The 23,154-nt window shown below is 44.0% G+C and overlaps 1 protein-coding gene across 16 annotated transcripts in view; it reads left to right on the forward strand.

The window, feature by feature from the left end:
- Positions 1-23,154, forward strand: part of eps8a (EGFR pathway substrate 8a, signaling adaptor) — a 44,800-nt gene that overhangs the window by 16,190 nt on the left and 5,456 nt on the right. For 9 of the 16 annotated variants that reach the window (XM_077006403.1, XM_077006408.1, XM_077006407.1 and 6 more), the window contains 17 exons: positions 11,182-11,276; positions 12,700-12,770; positions 14,028-14,072; positions 14,804-14,871; positions 14,987-15,148; positions 15,478-15,627; positions 16,044-16,126; positions 16,460-16,596; positions 16,891-16,961; positions 18,122-18,245; positions 18,589-18,677; positions 18,779-18,853; positions 19,300-19,448; positions 19,687-19,858; positions 20,376-20,506; positions 21,120-21,228; positions 21,392-21,532. In XM_077006403.1, coding sequence (XP_076862518.1) covers positions 11,212-11,276; positions 12,700-12,770; positions 14,028-14,072; positions 14,804-14,871; positions 14,987-15,148; positions 15,478-15,627; positions 16,044-16,126; positions 16,460-16,596; positions 16,891-16,961; positions 18,122-18,245; positions 18,589-18,677; positions 18,779-18,853; positions 19,300-19,448; positions 19,687-19,858; positions 20,376-20,506; positions 21,120-21,228; positions 21,392-21,532 — 1,842 coding nt within the window. In that variant the 5' untranslated portion in view covers positions 11,182-11,211. Of the gene's footprint in view, positions 1-10,306; positions 10,326-10,908; positions 11,092-11,181; positions 11,277-12,699; positions 12,771-14,027; positions 14,073-14,803; positions 14,872-14,986; positions 15,149-15,477; positions 15,628-16,043; positions 16,127-16,459; positions 16,597-16,890; positions 16,962-18,121; positions 18,246-18,588; positions 18,678-18,778; positions 18,854-19,299; positions 19,449-19,686; positions 19,859-20,375; positions 20,507-21,119; positions 21,229-21,391; positions 21,533-23,154 lie in introns of those variants that run through there. The other 7 variants (XM_077006399.1, XM_077006400.1, XM_077006396.1 and 4 more) reach the window with 6 other exon arrangements.

Consider the following 23,154-nt stretch of genomic DNA (forward strand, 5'->3'; position numbering starts at 1 on the left):
ATTTGTATAGATGTTAAGTGACCGGAGTTTCTGTGGAAAGCTGATTCTAGACTAGATTCCATGTGGAGTGGCATTTTCATATTGAAACAAGATTGGTCTTCAAGAAAGTATCCCTGTGGGCATCAGCACAACTAGAACATGACCACTAGTGATTTTCATTTATTCTGTAACCATAAAGAATTGAAGGCAAAAGACCATTCACACCAAATATTGATTTGATGTAGATTTGTCATTTGTTCATTGACCTGACAATTAGAAATTTGAAATTTTGAATTAATTTTATGAATGAGTTGCAGATGACGGGGTCGTTGTCGTTGTGTGTGGGGTGGTGACGGGGAAGTAATCCTTTTACTTAAATGAAAAAGAAACCAACCCCATGCACAGGTTTACAAGAAGCATTTTGCATAGAAGTCCTCATCATACAAGATCAGAGTGGAAAAATAGAACCTTTTATTTTCACTGTTCACAGGCAACAGTAAAGTTGCTTTCATCATGTGATGAAAGCGGTTGACCATAGCAACCTTGCTGTTTGCAGATGACTGACTGGTATTCCATCGTCCTGTATCCCATCATCCCTTGCTCCCACTTTTGTGTGTGTGGTAAATGTTCTTACAAATCCTCTTTAAGGTTCCAAGCTGTAAGTAAAGAAGGAAAGAGAGTGGCGAGGAGAAACTTTCCCCTGAGCCCTTCAACAGTGCCGTAGGGCGATACACCTCATCCATTCATCTTTGCACTCTCACAGGAACCACCTCAGACCAGCAGCATGTGGGCTATGGACAGCATGACGTATCCTGAGCCCATCTGATTTTTTTTCTTTATTTATCTATTTTACAACAGATGAAAGGTTATGTGTTGTGTTTGCAGAGTGGGGTGGGTTAGTGCTCTTTTCTATTTGCTATAGATTCGGTTTTCTTATATCCGTGTCAGTAAAAGTGTCTCAACTAGGTGTTGAGAATATGTCAAAGCATTTCCAGATTAGATAATTGTTGACTCACTGTCACTATGCATGGTGAAGAGGATGCATGAACCAGATACCAGATATGGTCTTTGTGTGGAAATCGCATGTCATGTTGTGCCTTAATAATAGTTGATGATTGCGTTTGGCACCATATGAGTTTGAGGCGTTTACCCTGAGCAGCAGCAGCGTAATCCTGCAGGGGTGACGCATCCTGGACACACGACCCCCTGTGCCTGTGCACACACGAGGAGGCCCCACCGATCCTCACAGGGCTTGTTGTAGATGGAGTCCGAGAAAGATGTGGTTTGTTGCTTGTTTTCGCATCACATATAAGTACAGCCTTCATGAGCAGGTCATGGCTCATGGCTGTTCTTTGGTTAGCGCGTTCCTGAAGGAGATGTGTGGCTTTGGTTGTTTCGTTCTGTCGGACACCACAATGCCTGTGTGATTATCAGTTTTAGCAGTTCAAATGGCTGCATCTTACTTGGGCGTGGAGCACGTCGCTTTCCCATTATGAAACTACACCGTGAATGTTGTGTGGGTGGCTAGTTGTCAAGTGTGAACAAATTCACGTTATGTTTCTGAACAGCACTATTAAGGAGTTTAAGGACTGTCATGTTTCAGGACGAGGTTGGAGAGTAGAACATTTGCTGAGCTGCTTGATGGAAGCCAGTTTGGGCAAAACATGCACCTATGAATCCCAAAGTAGTGGGGAGGTTTCCTCTGTTTATTTTAAGAGCCAGTGTGGTGAAGTACCAGACAGATATGTAAGGGTTTTGAGTTGAATCGTCCAGCACAGGAACACCTCAGCCAGGAAAATACATAGGTCTTTCATCACATGGTTTAATGTTGCCATAGTAACTCTCCACAGTGGCTCCTCCTGCTTTAGTGCCTCTTTTCTCACTCATTCACCTTCTCCACCTCATTCATATCTCCTCCCTCTCTCTCCACCTCATTCATATCTCCTCCCTCTCTCTCCACTTCACTCATATCTCCTCCCTCTCTCTACACCTCACTCATTATCTCCTCCCTCTCTCTACACCTCACTCAATATCTCCTCCCTCTCTCTCCACTTCACTCATTATCTCCTCCCTCTCTCTCCACCTCACTCGTATCTCCTCCCTCTCTCTCCACTTCACTCATTATCTCCTCCCTCTCTCTACACCTCATTCATATCTCCTCCTTCTCTCTCCACCTCACTCATTATCTCCTCCCTCTCTCTCCACCTCACTCGTATCTCCTCCCTCTCTCTACACCTCACTCGTATCTCCTCCCTCTCTCCACCTCACTCATTATCTCCTCCCTCTCTCTCCACCTCACTCGTATCTCCTCCCTCTCTCTCCACTTCACTCATTATCTCCTCCCTCTCTCTCCACCTCATTCATATCTCCTCCCTCTCTCTCCACCTCATTCATATCTCCTCCCTCTCTCTCCACTTCACTCGTATCTCCTCCCTCTCTCTCCACTTCACTCGTATCTCCTCCCTCTCTCTCCACTTCACTCGTATCTCCTCCCTCTCTCTCCACTTCACTCGTATCTCCTCCCTCTCTCTCCACTTCACTCGTATCTCCTCCCTCTCTCTCCACTTCACTCGTATCTCCTCCCTCTCTCTCCACTTCACTCGTATCTCCTCCCTCTCTCTCCACTTCACTCGTATCTCCTCCCTCTCTCTCCACTTCACTCGTATCTCCTCCCTCTCTCTCCACCTCACTCGTATCTCCTCCCTCTCTCTCCACCTCACTCGTATCTCCTCCCTCTCTCTCCACCTCACTCATTATCTCCTCCCTCTCTCTCCACCTCACTCGTATCTCCTCCCTCTCTCTCCACCTCACTCGTATCTCCTCCCTCTCTCTCCACCTCACTCGTATCTCCTCCCTCTCTCTCCACCTCACTCGTATCTCCTCCCTCTCTCTCCACCTCACTCATTATCTCCTCCCTCTCTCTCCACTTCACTCGTATCTCCTCCCTCTCTCTCCACTTCACTCGTATCTCCTCCCTCTCTCTCCACTTCACTCGTATCTCCTCCTTCTCTCTCCACCTCACTCGTATCTCCTCCTTCTCTCTCCACCTCACTCGTATCTCCTCCTTCTCTCTCCACCTCACTCATGATCTCCTCCCTCTCTCTCCACCTCACTCGTATCTCCTCCCTCTCTCTCCACCTCACTCGTATCTCCTCCTTCTCTCTACACCTCACTCAATATCTCCTCCCTCTCTCTCTCGTTCTGTCTTTGTCTCTTTTTTGTTTCCTCATAAATGGCACTCCCCTGTCACTAGGACAGAATGTGTATCCTGTTTGTACCAGGACAATGTGAATTGTCTGAATGTTGGGGACAGTGTTGTTTTCTTTGATTTTTTATTGTGCACTATCCCTGCTCTGCAGTCAGAAATTATGCTTTGAACCCAACAGGTGTCAAATGATTTGAACAGAACAAGTGTCATAAATGATCTTTTGACCTGAACAAGTAATTTGTAGAATTAACTAATTAATTTACTGGAACGAATCGTTTAAATGGCTTCAAAGGCAGTCACAGCAGGCCTGTGGTGTATGTGCGAACTATTGTAATAGCATGCAATAGATAGTTGAAATGCTTCCTCTGTGAACTGTACACACAATTTTTTAGAGACCATGCTGGATTGGCACCAGCCACATTCACTGTACGGTGACATTTGAGATGCAAAGTAGTGTTAAGTGTTGGCAAAGCATGGATGAGATTTCCACCTGATAAAACCGACAGCTCATTAGTTTGTCGGCAGCAGGACTATTGGGCTCTATTGTCCTATTGATGGGCCATGATGGATGAAGTACACAAATCCAGAACTTGGGTAAAAGCAATAGGGTACTACCCTATTATATTTTTACTTTGAAATGTTTTGAAGGTAAAAATATTCTTGTTACGGCATTAGGAGTAGTGTTTGAGTTGAGTAATGAAATACACGCGCTTTGTTGCTGGTTGTGTCGCATGGCGGCTTTTGTTAACTTGGAGTAACTGTTTAGACACAAGCAAAGGTGAGCTTGTATTGGCTGGTGCGAGATTGTGATGTCATGCCTGTCTCTGTTGCCGTGACCTGCAGAACAAAGGCAAGTCACAGCCTCATCAATCTTTCAGCATCCTCTCTCAGCACATACTAGCCAGGTGTTTCTCTCTCTCTCTCTCCCCCCCCCCCCCCCACCCGCTTGGCTCTTTCACTTCCTCTGGCCTTTCACCATGTTGCACAGCTACCTGCGATACTGAGGCCAGGAGCGATCAGGTGTTAAACCCTCATTAGTGGCTGACAGGCTCATTACTCAAGCAAATTGGGAATATCTGGGGATTCTGGCCAGCATGGTGGTTTAGGAATCTCACCGTTCAGTTATGCAACATTCATATTACCATGCTCCCGTGGGTGTGAGGGAATTTAACATGCATTTGTAATTAAAATCCCACTAGGTTCTTATGTTGAACACATGAAGAGTAAATGTTTTAAAGCTGCTCACTAATTAAAACATTGGGGCTCTCCAATCTCAGAATCTGTGCTGCTGCTTTTCCTACTTTATAAGTGCACAAGTTGTGGTTTGATTGTTATAGAGAAAACTGGTAAATAATGGTAACTTCAATTATAGTTAAAAGTTGAAGCTGTAGTTCTTGGGACATTAGTATTCAATGTTTTATCATAAGTGGAACCAACCTGATAGTTAAATTATTCATATTGTTGACACCAAAAAGTTTTAAGAGGACAGGTTTAAGATTTATCTTCTCAAAATATTTTAGATGAGACCCCGCACCTGGTAAAAGCGCCGCTTATCAGTGCAGAGCTCTGATGTACCGGCTGGGGTTCAGCTGGTGTGGCAGGAGACCTGCAGAGACTGGAGCTGACCGCCTTCTCATAGAAAAGGTCTCACTTTCCCACAAGGATAAGCTATTTACTTGCCAAATGGATGCCTAAAGTGGTCCCACAACACAGACGTGTTTAGCCTTCTCATGCAAACTCAGTGATACTGTGTAGCTGGTAGAAGCAGAGGGAGGGTTTACATTGTTCTTTCTTTTATCTGCACTTTGCTTGTGCACTGAAGGGTGATTAACAAAAACCCAGAATTTTGGTCTGGTGCGCTTGACTAGCCATAGTTTATGGATTTGTGTGTCACCGTGTTCTCTTTCTGGACTGCAGCCGGTGTTGAGTTGTATTTAACAGGGGTGTGGGACTGAGCAGTATTGTGTATGTATTTGGTCAGGGGTATTTCAACCATGATGACTGAAGAGTGAGCTCCACTATAGCTCCACTATAGCTCCACTATAGCTCCACTATAGCTCCACTACAGCTCCACTATAGCTCCACTACACATCTACAGGAGCTACTCAGCACGCGCCCCCAGGCCGCAGTCGCTCGGCTGCACACGGGAAGAGGTGGCAGGACACTCATCCGAGATTCAGTGCGTTGTTGCCAGGCAATGCTCCCACGCTACAGGCTAGTTATACAAACTCTATGGGGATCGGTTGATGGGGTAAATCAGCCTCATTACAGCCACGGGTAACACAATCGTACAGCTCATTACAGCTGCAGTCAGCAAAACGCATGATTTGTTACTCTGTGTGAATGCTTAGAGGCCCTGAATGCTGTGGAATTTTAGAAAATTATGCATTTGTGTGCACACACAGGGGTCCTTGATTTGACTCCTTGATCTGATTCTCTTTCAGTCTTTATGGGTGGTTCTGACGTGAGGTTCTGATGTCAAAGGCACGCTACTGGATGAAGTACATTAATTGCTCCCTTTAAGATGAATTAACTGCTAAAAAAAGATCATACAAACTTGATCACAGCCATCTCTTTTCAACTTTAGAAGATATTACAATCAGTTTCTAAAAGTGGCATCCTCAAATGCAGTAAACCTTTGATCAACGGTATCTGTGTATGCCATCCTTAAGTTCTGTATTGACCTTACTGCGCTATAGAGATGACGGATTAATTCACTTTCTGGAGACTGGACATTATCACAACAATTATTCACTAATCAGTCAGATTGTTTACATTAAGGTGAAAATGTAGGCGGAATCTTCTGGAACATCACAAAAATGGCTCTTTCCACATGAAATCTGTAGCTGCACTATGAGGTGATGCCTCTGGGTTAACGTTGACACTAATGGCTGTCTGAGATGTTAAAGAGGACTGCCTGGATCAGTCAGAGACTCTTGTTTGTTGCTTTCTATTTTAATTGAACCATTTGGTGATGACTACCATATCACATTAAGGTATGATTAATAAGTATATTTGATTTAGTTACTGAGTAAATGCTGATTGAGAATTATTGCCAGGACAGTGTTTTGAGAACACTATTGGACATTATTGGTCAGTAGGTTGTCGTGCTTTGGATAAATGAAATTTGGATTAGAGAGATTTGCTGATAAAGCACCAACAATGTATCATACAATGTCATATAACAGAACATCAGGAATGTGTTGCTATTTTGAACATCCAGGCTTATTGGATGGTAACAACTAGAGGTGTGCCAAAAAATCGATTCATATATCAAAAATCGATTCTCATTTACTACAATTCAGAATCGATTTTAAATGTCCCAAAATCGATTCTAAGTCGTGGTGAAGTCTCGCGTTACGTAATTACAAAATTACGCGAGACTTTACGCAGCATGTTCTGGGACACACTCATGCGCGGAAAAGGTTCAAAACACATGGAGGAAAGAGATATTCAACCTGTCCGGTCTTCATTTAAGGCAAAATATGGGTTCATTTTGGTTTTTACCGAATGCCGGGGAAGACCGAACTGGACACAATGTAGCTCGTGTGCAAGGTTTGTGTAACGCGGTGAGCACGGGAGCGTTCATATAGAGAAGGGTGAGAAATAATATAGAGAAGGGTGGACCCAAGTGCCGGCTCGCAAGATCAAGACGTTTGACATTCGTCAAATGTATTAGCGAGAGGGAAACACGCACAGCGACCCAGAACGAACAAACAAAACAACACAGAAGACTCAACGCGCAAGAGAATAAAAAGCAAATCCGTGAGGGCATGGAGCAAATAGAAAAAAAAACAATGCGGAAAATACAACGCGTGAAAAATAACACTCAACCGTAGTGAGACGGGAGGAAGAAACAAAAAAAGAAACTAAAAAACAGCGCGGATAAATGCAACGCGAAAACGAAACCAAGGACACCAGCAGAAGTAACTGGCAAAAAACGCTGCAGCAAAATAAAACCCTTCCCAAAAATAAACGCAAAACGGATAGGAAGACATACAGGATTGGGAAATCTTGAGATGGGTCAGGAAGCGACGCATGAGATACTCGAATAAGTAAAGAAAGCATAACAGAGAGAGGTGGCGAGACACCATTAAACGATAAGCAATCGCAGAAACTGGCTGAGAACGTACGGTTACGTCGGTTTAGTCTGGGACTGACTTTGGTGCCCCTAGCGACGGCTGGGGGAACTGCATCCAAGCCAGCCCTGACAGCTCGCAAAATGAAGCTCAAGAATTTTGGTAACAACAAAAACCATTTTATTTTACCAAAGCACTTAATTTTTGTTAATTAAATGTGAAAGACACTTAATTTTCTGTATTTGTCGTTCTGTCTTGCAAAGCAGACTGTAGTAGATCATGCAGACTTTATAGACTGAAGCAGACATTTTTATAAATCAAATCGTTTTTTGAATCGAAAATTGATTTTTGAATTGAATTGTGGCCCCCAAAATCGGAATCGAATCGAATCGTGAGATAGTAAACGATTCCCACCCCTAGTAACAACTCACTTCATGAAGTTGGCATTCCCTGACCACTCCATATAGATATAACTGAAATTAAAAATTTGCTTTTAAATTTGTTTTTCATAAATTTGAAAAAATCTTAAATAAACATATCAGTGACTAAATTACTTTTCAGCTAAAAAATTTTTAGGCCATTTTCAGTTAGAGAACATTTGAACCCTCTTAAAATCAATCTTGATATAAGTAACAATTTACATTTCAGTCAGGTTATACCTTGCATGTGCAAAATTACTTTCTACAGAAGTGAATAGACGTGAAACAAGTCTATCAATGCCATCTGTGTTCTAATTGGTCAGCAGTTGGTACACCGACTGTATGATGGGTGCCTGAAGTATTTGTTGTATATAAAATATGGGCAGGCTTTTTGCTTTTGAGAGAGTACAAATTTTATGATCATTTTGTATATGCCAGTTACAGCTTTTTACAACAATGTTCTTGAATTTCAATATTGTGTGGAGATGAATGAAAGCACAATGACTTTGAAATAGGACACTGAAATATAAGGAAGGTCCACATTTATCACTGTATTGTTGTGATATTGATTCATTTGCTCCCATTGTTTGTAGTTCATCCTCAGACACTGTAATGTTGGATTTCTGATATCCCTGAGTGATGGGACATTAGTGTCCCAGTAGTGTGCAACAGCATACCCCTGCTGTTATAGGTGCTCTTCTGGCTGAAATGCTTGAGTTAAGGAGAGCAGATTGGAGATATCTTTACATTTTACACATTTGGCAGATGTTCTTATCCAGAGCGAATTACAAGTAGGAACTAAAGCAGGAATCCAGCCAAGTGTTGAATTGGCCCGGTGTGAGGCAGAGCAGGCTGGAATGGGCTGGCAGGTCCCATCACTCTCACCTCAGCACAACAGAAATCGTACATTTGTTGCATAGGGGTTTGCTGTTGTTCACCTAGGTGCTGGGGCTTTCTCAAAGATGAGTTTTTTATTTTATTTTATTTATTTTTTTTCCCTTTTTGCCAAGTGAGTTTCTTGTAAACAGACCTGGGGGTAAGTTCTTCTGCTGAAGAGGTCTGGAGCTCACCAGAACTCCGCATCTGTCAGTAATAACTACAGGATAATGACTTGGGTGGGATTTCCTGCTTTAGTAAGAATTGAATGAAAAATGAGAAAAGAAAAGCATAGCTAAGGGGAAAGTGATCACAGAGAGTACATTGCTGTACCAAAACTAAAGAGATTCCAGCACTTAAACCCACAAAGAATCACCAATGTCCTATTATTAAAATCCCCCACCCCCAAGAAGTGTCCCGATTAACTTGCCCTGATGGAATGTTTTCTGGACGTTTTATTAGGAAGGTTTTATATATATATCAGAATATGTAGAGAGGCTTTTTCCTCCGTGGCAAATATGTTTCCCTGGTGTTCAGAATTCTTTGGAAGTCCAAGGTCATGGAATTGAGCACCACCAGGCAGTGCATGGCCTTGTCATTCCAAATGAAGTGAGCCTTCACCTTCAGGCGATGTGAGAATGTGTCACGGTCACCTGCATCATCTGGATCTTATCACCATTCGCAGTGAGCCCAGCCCTAATGGCCGGGCCAGTTAATGTCAACATCACAGAGTTAGAGCAGTGGGCCTTAATGACTATAGAGCTATGGCCAGGCAGGCAAACCAAGCTGAACAATTCCACTTAAGATACAAGACACAAATGTATCTGATCTGAAATGTCACAAGAAATACAAACAAATCCTGCTTTTAATATTGTATGTAGTTGCCTAAACAAGGCCAAATATCAGGGCTGTGGACCATTTCTAAACTAACAGCCCTTGATGGGGTGTGTGTGGGCATAGTTGTACATGGCAGGTGTGTTAGAGTGCCTGTGATACTCTACAGGGGTGGTCAGATTAAGCTCCAATTATGAATGGTCACCATGAACCATATATCCTATTATATACTCCAAACTTACTTGGACATTACTGTAACCTCAGCATTCATGATTCTATACATTAACCTCACTACTCCAACACTGGAATTAAATATAAATAATTTTACATTTTGTGGAATTTTCTCTTAATGCTGTTCACCACCTTTTCTCTCCCTCTTAAACGTGTCTGTACAGATCAATGCATTAATAACCAATCTGTTTCACATATTACAGTGCTGACATTCAGTCAGCACTGTAATATTGGGCTTGGGCTTTCCACTGTGGCAGAATGTGGCTGGGTCCTTGGTTCTGTACTCCCCCACTTTTCACCACCAATCACTTGGGCAGACTGGGCTCTATGGGAAAGCCATTGCCCAGACTGTGACCCCAACTCCTAAGTTCAGATTTGAATGGTCCTAGATGTCCTCCTGTCCCCCTACACAGTGCTTCAGGACCCCACGCTCCTGCTCCAACTCTGGTCATCTCCGACACAACGCTCTTCCCTTCTTTCTGGCCTGTTACTTCATTTCGTGTCACCCACTCAGAATCAGTGTGAGGTATTCATTCCATTGGCTCTAGAGCAGGAGTGTGTGGGAGAGCTGAGAGAAACCTCGCTTCCTTAGCTGAGTTTGGCATGGACGTGACTCCAGCCTCTGCAGTAGAAACCTCCGCATTCATGTCTGCTGCAAGCCAGGAAACCAGGAAAGTAATTAGTGACGTGCTATACAAGGTGAAGAACATGAAGAATGGGTTGTGTTTGTATACTTTCTATTGTATGAAATAGTACTTGTGTTTATTCTTGGTATCATTGATTCCTGTAGTTTAGTAGTATTTTGGTTCAAGAGTATCTTGACCTATCTACTGTACCATCTATGAAAATTGAGCACTTTGTAAGTCACACTGGATAAGAGTGTTTGCTAAGTGTCCTTTAATGTAAATGTGTCATGAGAATGCTGACCATTTGAAACACGTTTTCTTGGCACACTCTTTTTCTCTTCTTGACTCCGGTGTGTCTCATGGTAAAAATTCAGTCTGTCCTGTTCTGTCATTGTGGGCAGTAATGTGTTAAAGTGGATATGTGAATTAATATCTACTGTAAATACATTTCTGATTGTGGGCTAGATCAAGTTAGAGTGACGCACAGGAAAATAGTAGTTAACTGAAATAACAGTGACTGGGTTGGGTTATGGTTTTATTTCTGTTGGCTTTGAATTCTGGCTGAACTTTGACCTGTCTTATGATTGGCTGGTTTCACATGCTGCGGAAAGCCTGTGGTGGTGGTGGTCTGAAGTTGACGTTTACCAAATGTGTTGGAGGAAGAGAAGCAAACTCTGTTAATATAGCAGTTATTGCTGTGTGTGGCACTGACTTTGGCCTCAATCCCTCTTGGCATTTTGAGTCATAGTGTCTTTTATATATTTCAACTTGTATCGTTTGCCAGTGTTTTTAATTCAGTTAATTTGTGTACTGCTTATATTGAGAGCATTTCTCTTGCTGTGAGTGTGGGGCCTATGTGGAGATTACCCTGAACGTGGTGGTGGTGTTGTTGTTGTTTTCTGATCTCACTCTGCTGTCTTTCATTGCAGTCGGTGAGCCCTCTGTCTGCCAGGTCCAAAATGAATGGCTTCCCGGCCCCCACCTACCTGTCCACAGGGTCCGGGTCCTACGCCCTGCAGCCCAAGTGAGTGCATTCTGGCATTAGTTTCCCTCCACCCACTAGACTGCCTACCAGAACACTTCACTGGAGCACCTGGAATAAATGTCATAACCCCACTGATGACAGAGGCCTCTTCATGCAGCTTGACCATTAGACATATATCATTTATTGCTGACAGCATCCATCAAAAGATGTGAAGGCAGATTGTGATGAGTAGCACTGCTTCTTTATCACTTCCTCCTCCCTCCATTTCAGATCTTTGGGAGGAGAAGGCATTTGAAATTTCAGTAGTGCTTGCAAGGTGTAGATAGAGGTGTATGTTTATGTTTAAACCAGTTAGGGCTGGCACAAACGATTATTTTTATAGTCGACTAATCACCGAATGCAACTGCTATTATATAATCATTAGATTTCAGCTAAAAATAAAAACAATTAAGATCATAGTTCATTAAACCTTTAATGAAATATGCAACTTGTTGCAACAATTATTAAAATAAGTATAAGGCACTGGCTTAAACAACGCAAAAATAAATACATTAATAAAGAATTTTTTTTTAGGTTTTTCTTTCTTTCATTTGTCTGTGGCGGACGGGTGCGGGATTAAAACAAGCGATTTTTTGGCCGGTGCGGGCGGGAGCGGGACTAAAACAAGCAGGTGCGGGCGGGAGCGGGATTAAAACAAGCGATTTTTTGGCGGGAGCGGGATTAAAACAAGCGGGAGCGGGCGGGTTTTAAAAAAGCAGTCCCGCGCAGACCTCTAAACTGCAGCAAAAGAATCGATATTTTCACTGTGGTATTGATCCGATACCGATCCTCACCTTTGTATCGATACTATCGATATAAATATCGATCCGCCCACCCCTAGCGTTAGGGACAGAAAGGCAGACGCGACCGCAGCAGTATGGAGAGAAAAAAAAAAAACACGACGCATCGACTATTAAATTAGTTGTCGACTATTTTAATAGTCGACATAATCGTGACTAGTCGACTAATCATGGCAGCCCTAAAACCAGTTCACCAGTCATCCATGTTTAGCGGATTCTTCTGGCGTCTCCATCTTGTTTTCCCTGGTGACCTAGAGCAGTTCTAGATTAGGAGGCACCAGCTGTGTCCATGAACTCTTGTGCTTATGCTACATTATTAATTCCTCCTCAAATTAGTGCAAGCCACAGAATTGAACAATATCAAATGTCCAGTTTACTGGTGATACCTGAATCCACAATAACACCATCAAGCACTTCCACACTCCTGTTGTCATATTTGTGCTCTTCTTAATGAACAGCAGTGGGTTCAGGGTCCTGCACCGTTCGTAAGCAGACTGGGTTTGGGCATCGGCATGTGGGTTCTTCAGTTTTCATCTGTTTGCCCACATTTGATTATCAGGTTGCCCACAAGAGCAGAGATCAGTCACCCTTATTTGTTTGTGTGTGTTGTGTGTATCCTGCAGTGGCCCAGGCGTCCAGTCACCAGATGTCCCAGAACACAATGCCAACAGGTCCAGTGCGAAGGTTCTCTATGGTACATCTCCTCTTTCATCTTCCTAGTCTCTGAGTCTTCCCTGTCTTCTCTCGGTAGAAGCGTACCAATCCCACTGTGTTCAGACACCAGGCATAAACCACTGGCTGGCGAGTCCTGAGCTGGAGAATTTGTCGGGACGGTCCTCTGCTTCATTTTGAGAGTGTTCTAATGGTTTGCTTATTGATTGGCTGTTTATATCCCAAAGCATGCTGGGCTTTCGGAGCTACATATGTGTGTACCACAGCTCTCTGAATAGTGAATGTGTGTGCTATATGCGTCGTATATGAGGCGCAGATGCAGGCGCCACCTGCTGTTTGATGAGCAGCTCTGCAGTGTTCTTGTGCAGGTAAAGCCTTATCTGTCCCATATCCTACTTCCCTGCTAATCTCGGTCCACGTCGGCGCCTGCCCCCTTATCGAAATGCACAGGTTTCACATCCTTCCAAATGACTACAGGCAGCCTCGCAGAACAGAGGGAATCTTTCAGAGGGATTGAACTGAGACACAGTTCGTCTTTGCTAAACTGCCACCCCCACGCTGTTCCTGTGGATGAGTAATTCATCACCATGGCGACGCGTCCCACGTTTGTTAGCTGCCTTGTGTTAACATGGCTGTAGGTCGGGCCAGGCGAGATATGCTGTCTCCTTATCCGAGGCATTATGGGTAGGGACCCATCACATCCCACAGCGCTTATCTGTCCATACCCTCTGTCCGGTTACCAGCGCACCCCTGGAGATACACGGGCGCTATCGCGCACTATTGGTCATTAACCTCAGACGACCAATAGTAGGCAGTGGTGTATTTGATTTGTCGCCTGAATGATATGCTTGTTTCTGATTTGCCGCAGCTTTATGCCACTAACCTGCCGTGCAAGGAAACGTCAGAGATGAGGGCCGCATGGGGGTGCTCACGCTGCTCCTGTGTCTCAGTGTGTCTGTCTCGGCACTGAGAAGCACACAGATCTAAATGTCCTGCAGTAGTAAACACAATCCCGTCTCCATTCATACAGACAACATGCGGCAGACGTCCGAGAGGGAGACCTTTGGCCTTTGTCTCCATAGAAGTGTAGCAGGTGTATGAGGCAGTGAAGCACTCGTTTGTGTGTGTTATCTGCTGGACCACATTTAGCCTTTTCTCAGTCCAGGATCCCAAGTGCTTTATATTTGTGTTTTTTTCATCCATTCATTCTTCTCGACTTCCTTTGTTGTCCATGCCGCCCACGCCCTCTCTCTCTCCCTGGTCCTGCTCTCTGCGACAGACGGACCATACTTCCTACGCTCTTCCGCCAAACACAAAAAGAAAGGTAGAGCACGGTGGGGCATGGTGTGTGTGTGTGTGTGTGTGTGAGGGTGTGTGTGTGTGTGCGAGCATGCGTGTGCACTCATTGCTCCCTTGTCAGTGTTCAGCTTTACCACGAGCTAGCACTTACCTCGGAGTGCCCTGTTTTGCATTTTCTGCTACCCGAATGCTCCTCTATTCCATTTCTTGAGTCCCTACTTTGAGGGAGGTATATTGGAGTGTAGTGGGGCACTGTAGCTTCATGTTGACCTTTCTCTCTCCCTCTCTCCCCCTCTCCCCTCCTCCCTCCTCCTCATTCCAGCTCAGTCCACACCCCACCCTCTCTGTCACCCCTGTCTCCCCACAAAGCAGTGTGGTATGCACCTGTGCTAACACAGCTCGAATGTGAGTTAACCTTATCTGCAAATGTAGAGCGTGATTGCTGGATGTGAGAGCATAGAGACGCAGCCTCGTGTGTGAAGTGTGTGCTGTGCCGGATGTGCGCCACTCCCTGCATCAGCTGTCCTCTCGCGTGGAATCCATTTGCCTGTTACCCCCTCAGAGATCTTTCGTTTTTGTCAAATTAATTGCCATGGCCAGAGATTTGCTTTGTTTTGCTTTTAAGTTCTGTTTGAGAACTGATTTTAGCATATTAACATCATCCTCAAATCGACTACCAGTTGAGGCCACCCAAAGGTGTCATACAGTCGACATGCTATATATTCACTCTTACATGATGTTGTCTTGTCTCCTCAGAGCAAAGGAAGAAATACATTAAAAACAGCATTAACAGCATGACGGACACGTCACAGTACCATGTTGAAGTAAGACTACGTTCTTAAGCGTAGATTTGGTTGGGGTGGGTGGGTGGGGCTTAAGTATGGGGGAGGGGTGGTATGTTTCCATCAGTGACCTCGTTCGCATAATACCATCTTGCAGCACCTCACCACATTCGTCATGGACCGCAAGGACGCCGTAATCACCGTCGACGACGGCATCCGCAAGCTCCGCCTGCTCGACGCCAAAGGGAAGGTGTGGACACAGGACATGTTGTTGCAGGTGGACGACAAGGCGGTCAGCCTCATCGACGCAGACACCAAGGTGAGCGCGGCCTCATGCCCAGGAACCAATGGACCAATGAAAGCAGGCCATGACCGATCCCATTGTATTTTATATATGTTAAACCAAAATTTCATTTGCATGTGTGAGTTCACGAGTGAATGTTCACATGATCACATGATCACATGAACACATGTACACACTCACCTTGTAGGCTCCTTTTCATAAGGTTTCAGTATTTTGTGAACTATTAAGCTCCAGATTTTAACTTCTAATTATAAGAGGAGGTTGGATGACGAGGAGGTTTTTCTTGTACCGGGTGCTGGTGGTGGATCCTGTTTCTTTCTGACTGGTGTGCGTGCTCCACCCAGAATGAGCTGGAGAACTTCCCACTGGGGACGGTGCAGCACTGCCAAGCCATCATGAACTCCTGCAACTACGACTCCATCTTGGCGCTGGTGTGCAGGGAGTCTGGGCAGGGCAAGCCAGACCTGCACCTCTTCCAGTGTGACGACATAAAGGTGGGCAGGGAACGACCCAAGGTCATTCGGACAGGAAGTGGCGATGCGTAGTCCGTGAACAGCAAATGGCCATGTGTAGTCCATTTTGATTATGCAGTAGAGCTGCAGCAGTGGAGGAAAGGTGTACGCAGCATACTAGACCTCTGCCTTCAAGTTAATCAGTTCCTGTTAATTTTTGTTAAGTTGGTATAAAATTTACTCAACGAGAAGCCTTTTTTCCATTAATTTGAATGTTGTTCAAATTTTATTTCAGCTGTTGATCTAAAATTTCTGAGGCATATCAGTCCGTCAGTCATGGTCCTGTCATGGAGAGCTGCATTTTTTCCTCATCTTGGAAAACTTGCTAAAGGTTGGCTCTCTGTTTCTTGTGGAAGGCTACAGCTCATCGTGGTTTGTCTGTGCTTTGTCTGTCTCAGGCAAATTTGATCCATGCAGATATTGAGAGTGCCATCACTGACCACAAGGGGGGAAAGGTCAAAAAGAGGCCGGAGGTGCTCAAGTGAGACACATTTTTGTTTTAGCCATATGCTAAAATACCCTTCTGTCATTTATATGTCTTTCTGTTATCTATGTTGTGTGCAAACATAGACAATATGTTTTCTAAAGTATGAAGCACGTCTTTACCACAAGGCAGGCTACTTGGAGCATGGAGTACTTGGTATCCAGAGTGTATTTGGTTAAATCTTTGGTATTCTCAATCCAGAGTGTGATTCAGGCTTTGGCATTCACCGTGCTCTAGCAGAAAATACCATCAACATTGCACAGAACATTTGCACTGGGCTCTGAAACCTGTTGCCATGGCTACTGGTTTCTAAGTCTGTGTTTTCCTTAGAATGATTCTGAAGAGTGATGGAGCCATTCCACCCCCTCCTGGTGGCCCCGCCCCTGAACCCCCACCAGCTGCCAATCAAGTGGATGTGAAGAGCAGAGTGGCTGCTTGGTCAGCCTGGACCAATGAGCACCAAGAGTGTGAGTTCAGAGGACATTAGCATATGCATTATGTAAAACTTAGGAATTTAATTTCCACCCAAGAACGTCGTGCTCATAATAAAATATTTATCACCTTGGCCTCCTATGCTAAAAATCCTTTGTTTTTTCATTCCAATGCAATTTCTTTTGTCCTGATGGATTTTCTATTCTTGCAGTTTACCCATATTCCTACACTTATCCTCATCTGTGTCATCATCAGAGCTGTCTGCACACATTGTGGTCACACATCCAAAATAAAACAGCTTCCAGTAGTGTGTATGTATGTGTCTTCAGATAACCAAAGGCCGTATGGGGAAAAGGACGAAGCTCCAGAGATGACCGCAGCACGAGTGGACAGAGATGTTGTATGTATCGCATTCACCACCAACCAGCTCAGTGTCTCAGCACATGGGCTGGTTGTCTGCTAGATGCAGGGTCAGATCCACACATCCTTTCATTTACCCTCTCAGAAGATTTAGGTGCTCGACAAAAGTGCTCTGTTTGAAACGGCCTGTTTATCTGGAAATCCGTATTTTACATATATAGAGATATGTAAAATACATACATCTGGAAGCCTTTTGTGCTTCACTACAATTTTTAATATGTATAATATAAAATTATACACACACCACACTGACACGGTGCACACACACACTACACACACACACTCACGTGCACGCACACACCACAACAACATGTGCACATACTACACACACACACATGTGGTGTGAGCATGCGCAGGTGTGCAGTCTGGTGCAGGCATTCACCTGGTCAGCACCTCACTAAATACAATGAGCTGTGCCTGTGTTGGCATTCAACAGACATGAATGGAAAGGCTGCCATATGTGTACAGATGAGTGGTCTCTTTGGAATGGTCTCTTTATTTTTTCAATAGTGTGTGTATGTGCTCATGCATATATTTTGTTTGTGTGTGTTTACTTGCATATAAATTTATTTCACTGCCTTTGAATAAGTCTTCCTAGAATCAGTATAGTATATTTCCACCTGATTGCTGTTTTTGTTAGTCCTTTGTAGGTTGAATTGGGTGTAAACGCCCTAGTGTCCACCCTGTGGACTTCATAGTAGTCCTCTGAAGTAGTAAATCTTCATGGATTACTAACAGGGCTCTGGTGCATTTCATATGTTGCAGGCAGTAATTCTTCTTGTAATTGTCTGCAACAGCATTTCCATCTTTAGAAATTAGGCAAATTGTATTCGGTGCAGAGGCGTCTTGTAGCTATGAATGCCTTTCACACATACTGCAGCGTTCCTGCCAAAGTAATCGTGTTAGTTTGCAGCAGCTGCTCTGGGTTTGGTCCCATCCTGATGTTTCTTTATGGCAAAAAAGAAGAATTAAGCCCGACACATATGATTTAAAATGTTCTTCCTTCATTTAGATCTGTAGGTGCATTAAGAATGAGAACAGTAAATGTCTATCTGTGATTTCAAGGTCCTTAAACCATATAATTAGTTGGCAAGCAGACACGCATCCTAACCTCATTCATTTATTGATTTTGTTTTGCAGCAAATCTTGAACCACATTCTTGATGACATCGAGTACTTTGTCACCAAGCTTCAAAAAGCCGCAGAGGCATTTAACGAGCTGTCGAAGCGCAAGAAGTCGAAGAAAAGCAAGAAGGGCCCCGGGGGTAAACCCTGACTCACTGAACCAGCCACCTGCCACATGTCCTCTTACCACCCACATCACATTACACTGCACATGTTCATTAGGTCCAGGATCATTTAGCCTGTGCCTGCCTTTACACTAACTGCATCTTTGAATTGTATAAATAAGGAAAGGAGCTGCTTCTTTTCTAGGCTATTGGTTATTTGATTGGAGGGAGATTTTTTTTTCCAAGTAGATCTTTGTAAATATGCTCTTGGGCACAAGATGGGCTTGATCTTTCAAGATGTTTTCATGGTGACACCTTTCTTAACTCGAAGCTCTGCATCTTAGCTGGATTTCCCCAAAGCCTCTTCTCTGCCCTCTAGAGGGAGTGCTTACACTCCGGGCAAAGCCACCAGGACAGGAGGAGTTTGTGGACTGCTTTCAGAAATTTAAGCATGCCTTCAACTTGCTGGTGAGCAATCACATGGATATCGTTCAAATTTCACCTGGGTGAACCTTTGGTCACGGTGGTTTCGTGGTGGTTACTGTTTGAGTGTTGTTTTGCAAACCCAGGGAAAGTTGAAACACCACATCCAGAACCCGAGCGCCGTGGACCTGGTTCACTTCCTCTTTACTCCACTCCGAATGGTAGGTGGGCGACTGCACGTTATAGAACCGGCACTGTGGAGATCAGAGAGAGGGTGTTTCCCAGACCCAGTTTAAGCCCATGCATGCACTAAAGAGAAGTTTCAACAGTGATTCCCCTTTGGCATTCTACTTTGGTTTAAGATTTAATCCATGAGGCTTGATCTTCATCTGGGAAAACCAAACCTAAGCACAGTGTAAAAGGTGTGCAAGACACATACTTGAAATTATTCCATGTTTGCCATCTACATCTGTTAATAAGTTTAAACTGATACCTCCTGCTGTCAGGTGTTGGAGTCTATGCATGTAGTAAAATACATTAATGTGACAATTTGATGCATTGAAAATCGCTTATATTGGCATTACAAGTGATTTAATTTTCTTTAAGTATTTCAGCAGCATTTGAGTGTTGCAGTGTGAGATGATTGTGCATATATTGGTGATGATAGGTGATTCACACCTCGGGTGGGGTAGACCTGGCAAAGAGCGTGGTGGTTCCCCTGCTCACCAGAGAGGCCATAGACTTCCTGCACTCTGCAGGCACCGGCGAGGAGCGCCACCTGTGGGTCGCGCTGGGCGACGGCTGGACCAAATGCAGGTGCTGGCCCAAAAGCCTTGCTGCACCAGCCGCAATACACACAAATGAGAAGAAGACCAGATTCCATTAACACAGAATAATCAGCAGTGTTTGCACCTGCACTGTACATCTGAGAACAGATAGTTGCTCTTATTCAGCGCTGAGCACTTGTCTCCTCGCTCTCTACCTCTCTGGCTCTCTACTTTCTTTGAATTGATATTTCAGTGGTTCTCCTTAGTGTTTTATTTCACCTTAACAGGCTGGAGTGGCCCAAGGACCATTTCTTCCCTCCTCACACACTGCATTTCCGGGACGGATGGGAACCCCCCGTGCTCGTGTCCCGGGAGCAAGGCCTGACCCAGCTAGCAGAGACGCTGGCTCAGACAGACATCCACAGGCAGGAGGACGGGACCCGCCAGCTCCACCATGAGGTACAGGCCATGTCCCTACAGAAGACACCAGGAGAACCACACCTTTCCCCTGCCTCACAGAGGCATATGTGGTCATTCATGGCACTGGTATCTGTCTCACCAGTACCTTATGTGCTGAGGTAACTGGGAAAAATTACCTTATTAAGAATCATTTTGTGGGTGAAAAAGAAGAAATGCAATGCAAGATTTGTGTTCGATTTAATTCACTTTTATTGGTGTGGAAAACTTGTGGCCAAACCCTGATCCTTTATTCGGGGTGAAGATGAGGGCGTGGGGATGGGGGCAGGGTTGCTGAAGCCTTAAACCTCTACAGTATAGCACAGTGACAAGCTACAGAGGAACAGTCAGCTTCTCAGCTCTAAAGCTGTTGCCAAGGTTACGTGATTACAAATGCAGTGAAACAATTTTAAAAGCCAGGGTCGGAAAACCGGGAGGCGCTGGTGCACGGCTGGCGCTGGTGCAAGGGCTGGTGCACGACTCACACCATTCGTGTGTTTCCTCTTGTTTCCATCTGCAGGCGAGCGCCCGGGAGTTCCCATCATCAGACGGGTACGCCTTCAGCAGCGCCACCTACGGGCACACGCATGTGCTGGATACAGACATGGCAATGGCTGCTTTTACACAGGCACTCAGCCAGCACGTAGATAGGTAACGCGTAGATGGGGTCACATGACTGCCAGCAGGCCATGGAGAACTGCCCTTCAGTGCTGCTCTTCCTTTTTGGGCTTAAACTGCTATTTGATATTTTGTGCTCTAATGACAAATTTCTTGACTGGGGCACCATTTTGTGTCAGTTAGTTGACTGGGGTACCATTTTGCACTGTTGTGGCAGAGGTAAACGCATGATTTTTGCTTATACCACTTTGAGGTTCTGGTGGTGGTCTTTCTGGGTTTTCAAGATGCTCTTTGACTTCTGTTGGCCCTGCGTCTGTCTGTTCCCACCTGTTATGTTATTCCACCAAGCTTATGGACACTTCTCCATGGCTGTAGCAGTCAGTAATACCTTTAGATGCCTGTAGATTAGATCCAACATTTGAAATTATCTTTATGTTCATAATTGACTGATGCACATTGTTTTTTAGCTCGACCTTTCATTTTGTTTCAGTTATTTATTTTTTTAATAGAATGCCTGACAACACCAGATGGTAACAACATGAATGCACATTATCCATACATTTTAGCATTTGGTTGCTTTTAATGTTTTGTTTTTTTGTGTGTGTAGCCTTGTAAATTCAGATTTTCTGCTCTCTCCATTCAAAAGCTATGACGCCCATGGTAGAGGTCAGCCAAGAAATTTTGCCAAATCTAAATATGACTTTGTGGCACGCAACAACACCGAGCTCTCTGTGATTAAGGATGAGGTGGTGGAGGTACAGTCATACCTTTGAAATCTCTTGAACATTTTGACCTTGTTTGAGAATTTTTTTTTTGTTGCTTTGTATCTTATAACTATGTTAACCCTGCCAATTTTAGACTGAAGAATGAAGAATGAGCTCTGAGGAATGTTGTCAGCTACCTAAATATTCCCTGCAGGTTCTGGATGACCGGAAACAGTGGTGGAAGGTTCAGAACGGAGCTGGAGCTACTGGATATGTGCCAAACAACATCTTGGAGATCAGCAGAGCCGTGGAGATGACCGGAAGAGGGGAACCTATTTACAGCCATACCATTCAGGTGGCTCTGGCATTTGTGTCGTTACTGTGCCTGCCGATGTGTGTTTGTATGCTACTTTCACTTCCCAGAACACTGTGTGGTTCATTTAACTTGCATCATATTTCCATCTTATTGCTGCTTTAGCCCCCCTGCATTTTCAGAATTTTTACTTTCACAAACATCACCATTAAATGCTTTGCCCACATTTTGGGGTAAGACAGTTTATGATTGTTTTCATATTGAAAAGCTTGCAAACGTTGCTGATGACCACGGCTGCATTTCTGAAGGTCCAAAGTGTCAGATGGGGGATATGATCCAAACAGGCTGCTGTAGCTATCAGCACTGGTTGTACGGCCGCCTACACTTTGCCATTGAATTGTTGTTGTTGTTTTTGTTGTTTTTCTCTACACATTTATTCATTTAAAAGCTAATGATGCCAAAGAAGGAGTTTGAGCTGTTTAAGGTAGGCCTCGGTGGCCTGAATGGCTGTGTGCATGGCCTGTCTGCAGTTCACTGTTCTCAAATGATCCTCCCCTAATACTAACCCTAGAAGCTTATTAGAATCAGCACTCGAGTGTCTTTTGTTCTGATTTATACAGTTTATTAAAGTTAGCTCTCATGTGGGTCCCTTAACATAGAGCTCATAAGTATAAAAATCAGCCTAAATCCGTTTGTCCAGTGATGTTATATTGTTAATCATTATAGTTTGCCTGAAGTTATTTAGTGTTTAATATACAAAGGTTGGACACCTTTGTCTCAGTGATTTGAGCTACAATTTTGATTATTTAATTTATAAATGTGCCATGTTGAAAAGGACATGAAGTTTTGTTTTTTCTTTTACTTTTTTGGTTGTTGTGTGTGCATGTTTGTGTGTGCAGTATCAATATAAGCTTTAGAAACCTCTAGAGCCCCTCTTCTAGAGCCCTAGAGCCCCTCTCTTATAAAGCACTGGAGCCCCTCTCTTCTAGAGCTCTAGAGCCCCTCTCTGATAGGGCTCTAGAGCCCTTCGCTTATAGAGCTGCCCTGAGGACTAGACATTTTCCTAGTGTTTGAGTGAGTTTGCAGTGTTTTTGAGAAACCATTTCCACATTGATTTTTAATTTCTTCCCTTTCTACAAGCAATTGCTGGGCGAACTAAATGAGGTAATGACGTTCCTGTCTGCATAGGCAGACCAAACATTGTCCGCTTTGTAGTGATGTTGATGCGTTTGTACCTGAGCGGTCGAAGTGCATCATGTCACAGTTGAATGTTACACTGTCTATAAGCCTCCAGTGAGTTCAGAATTCAATTCAGAACTCAATATGAATATATTAATATTCAGCACAGTGCAGCTCTTCCTACAGAAAATAAATGGGTTCATATTCATGAGGACTTTCAATTATAGTAATTTGAGTTTTTAATAACCATTGCTGGAACCATTTGGAGAACTAAAGACATTTTGATTACCTCTGCCCTCTAGTGGTTGACAGTTAATATTAGATACAGTATGATCATGAGATTAATGCATGTAAACATTTTATGTAAGCCATAGAGAAGTCACAAAATCAGTTAGCCTACTTCAGCCTTGCTGAAATTTACACAGCTTGTGAGGATAAAAGGATAGTAAAAGGTTAAAAAGAGTTTAAACAAGGATAGTAAAAGG

This window comes from Brachyhypopomus gauderio, chromosome 5 (assembly GCF_052324685.1).
Source record: "Brachyhypopomus gauderio isolate BG-103 chromosome 5, BGAUD_0.2, whole genome shotgun sequence".
NCBI lineage: Eukaryota > Metazoa > Chordata > Actinopteri > Gymnotiformes > Hypopomidae > Brachyhypopomus > Brachyhypopomus gauderio.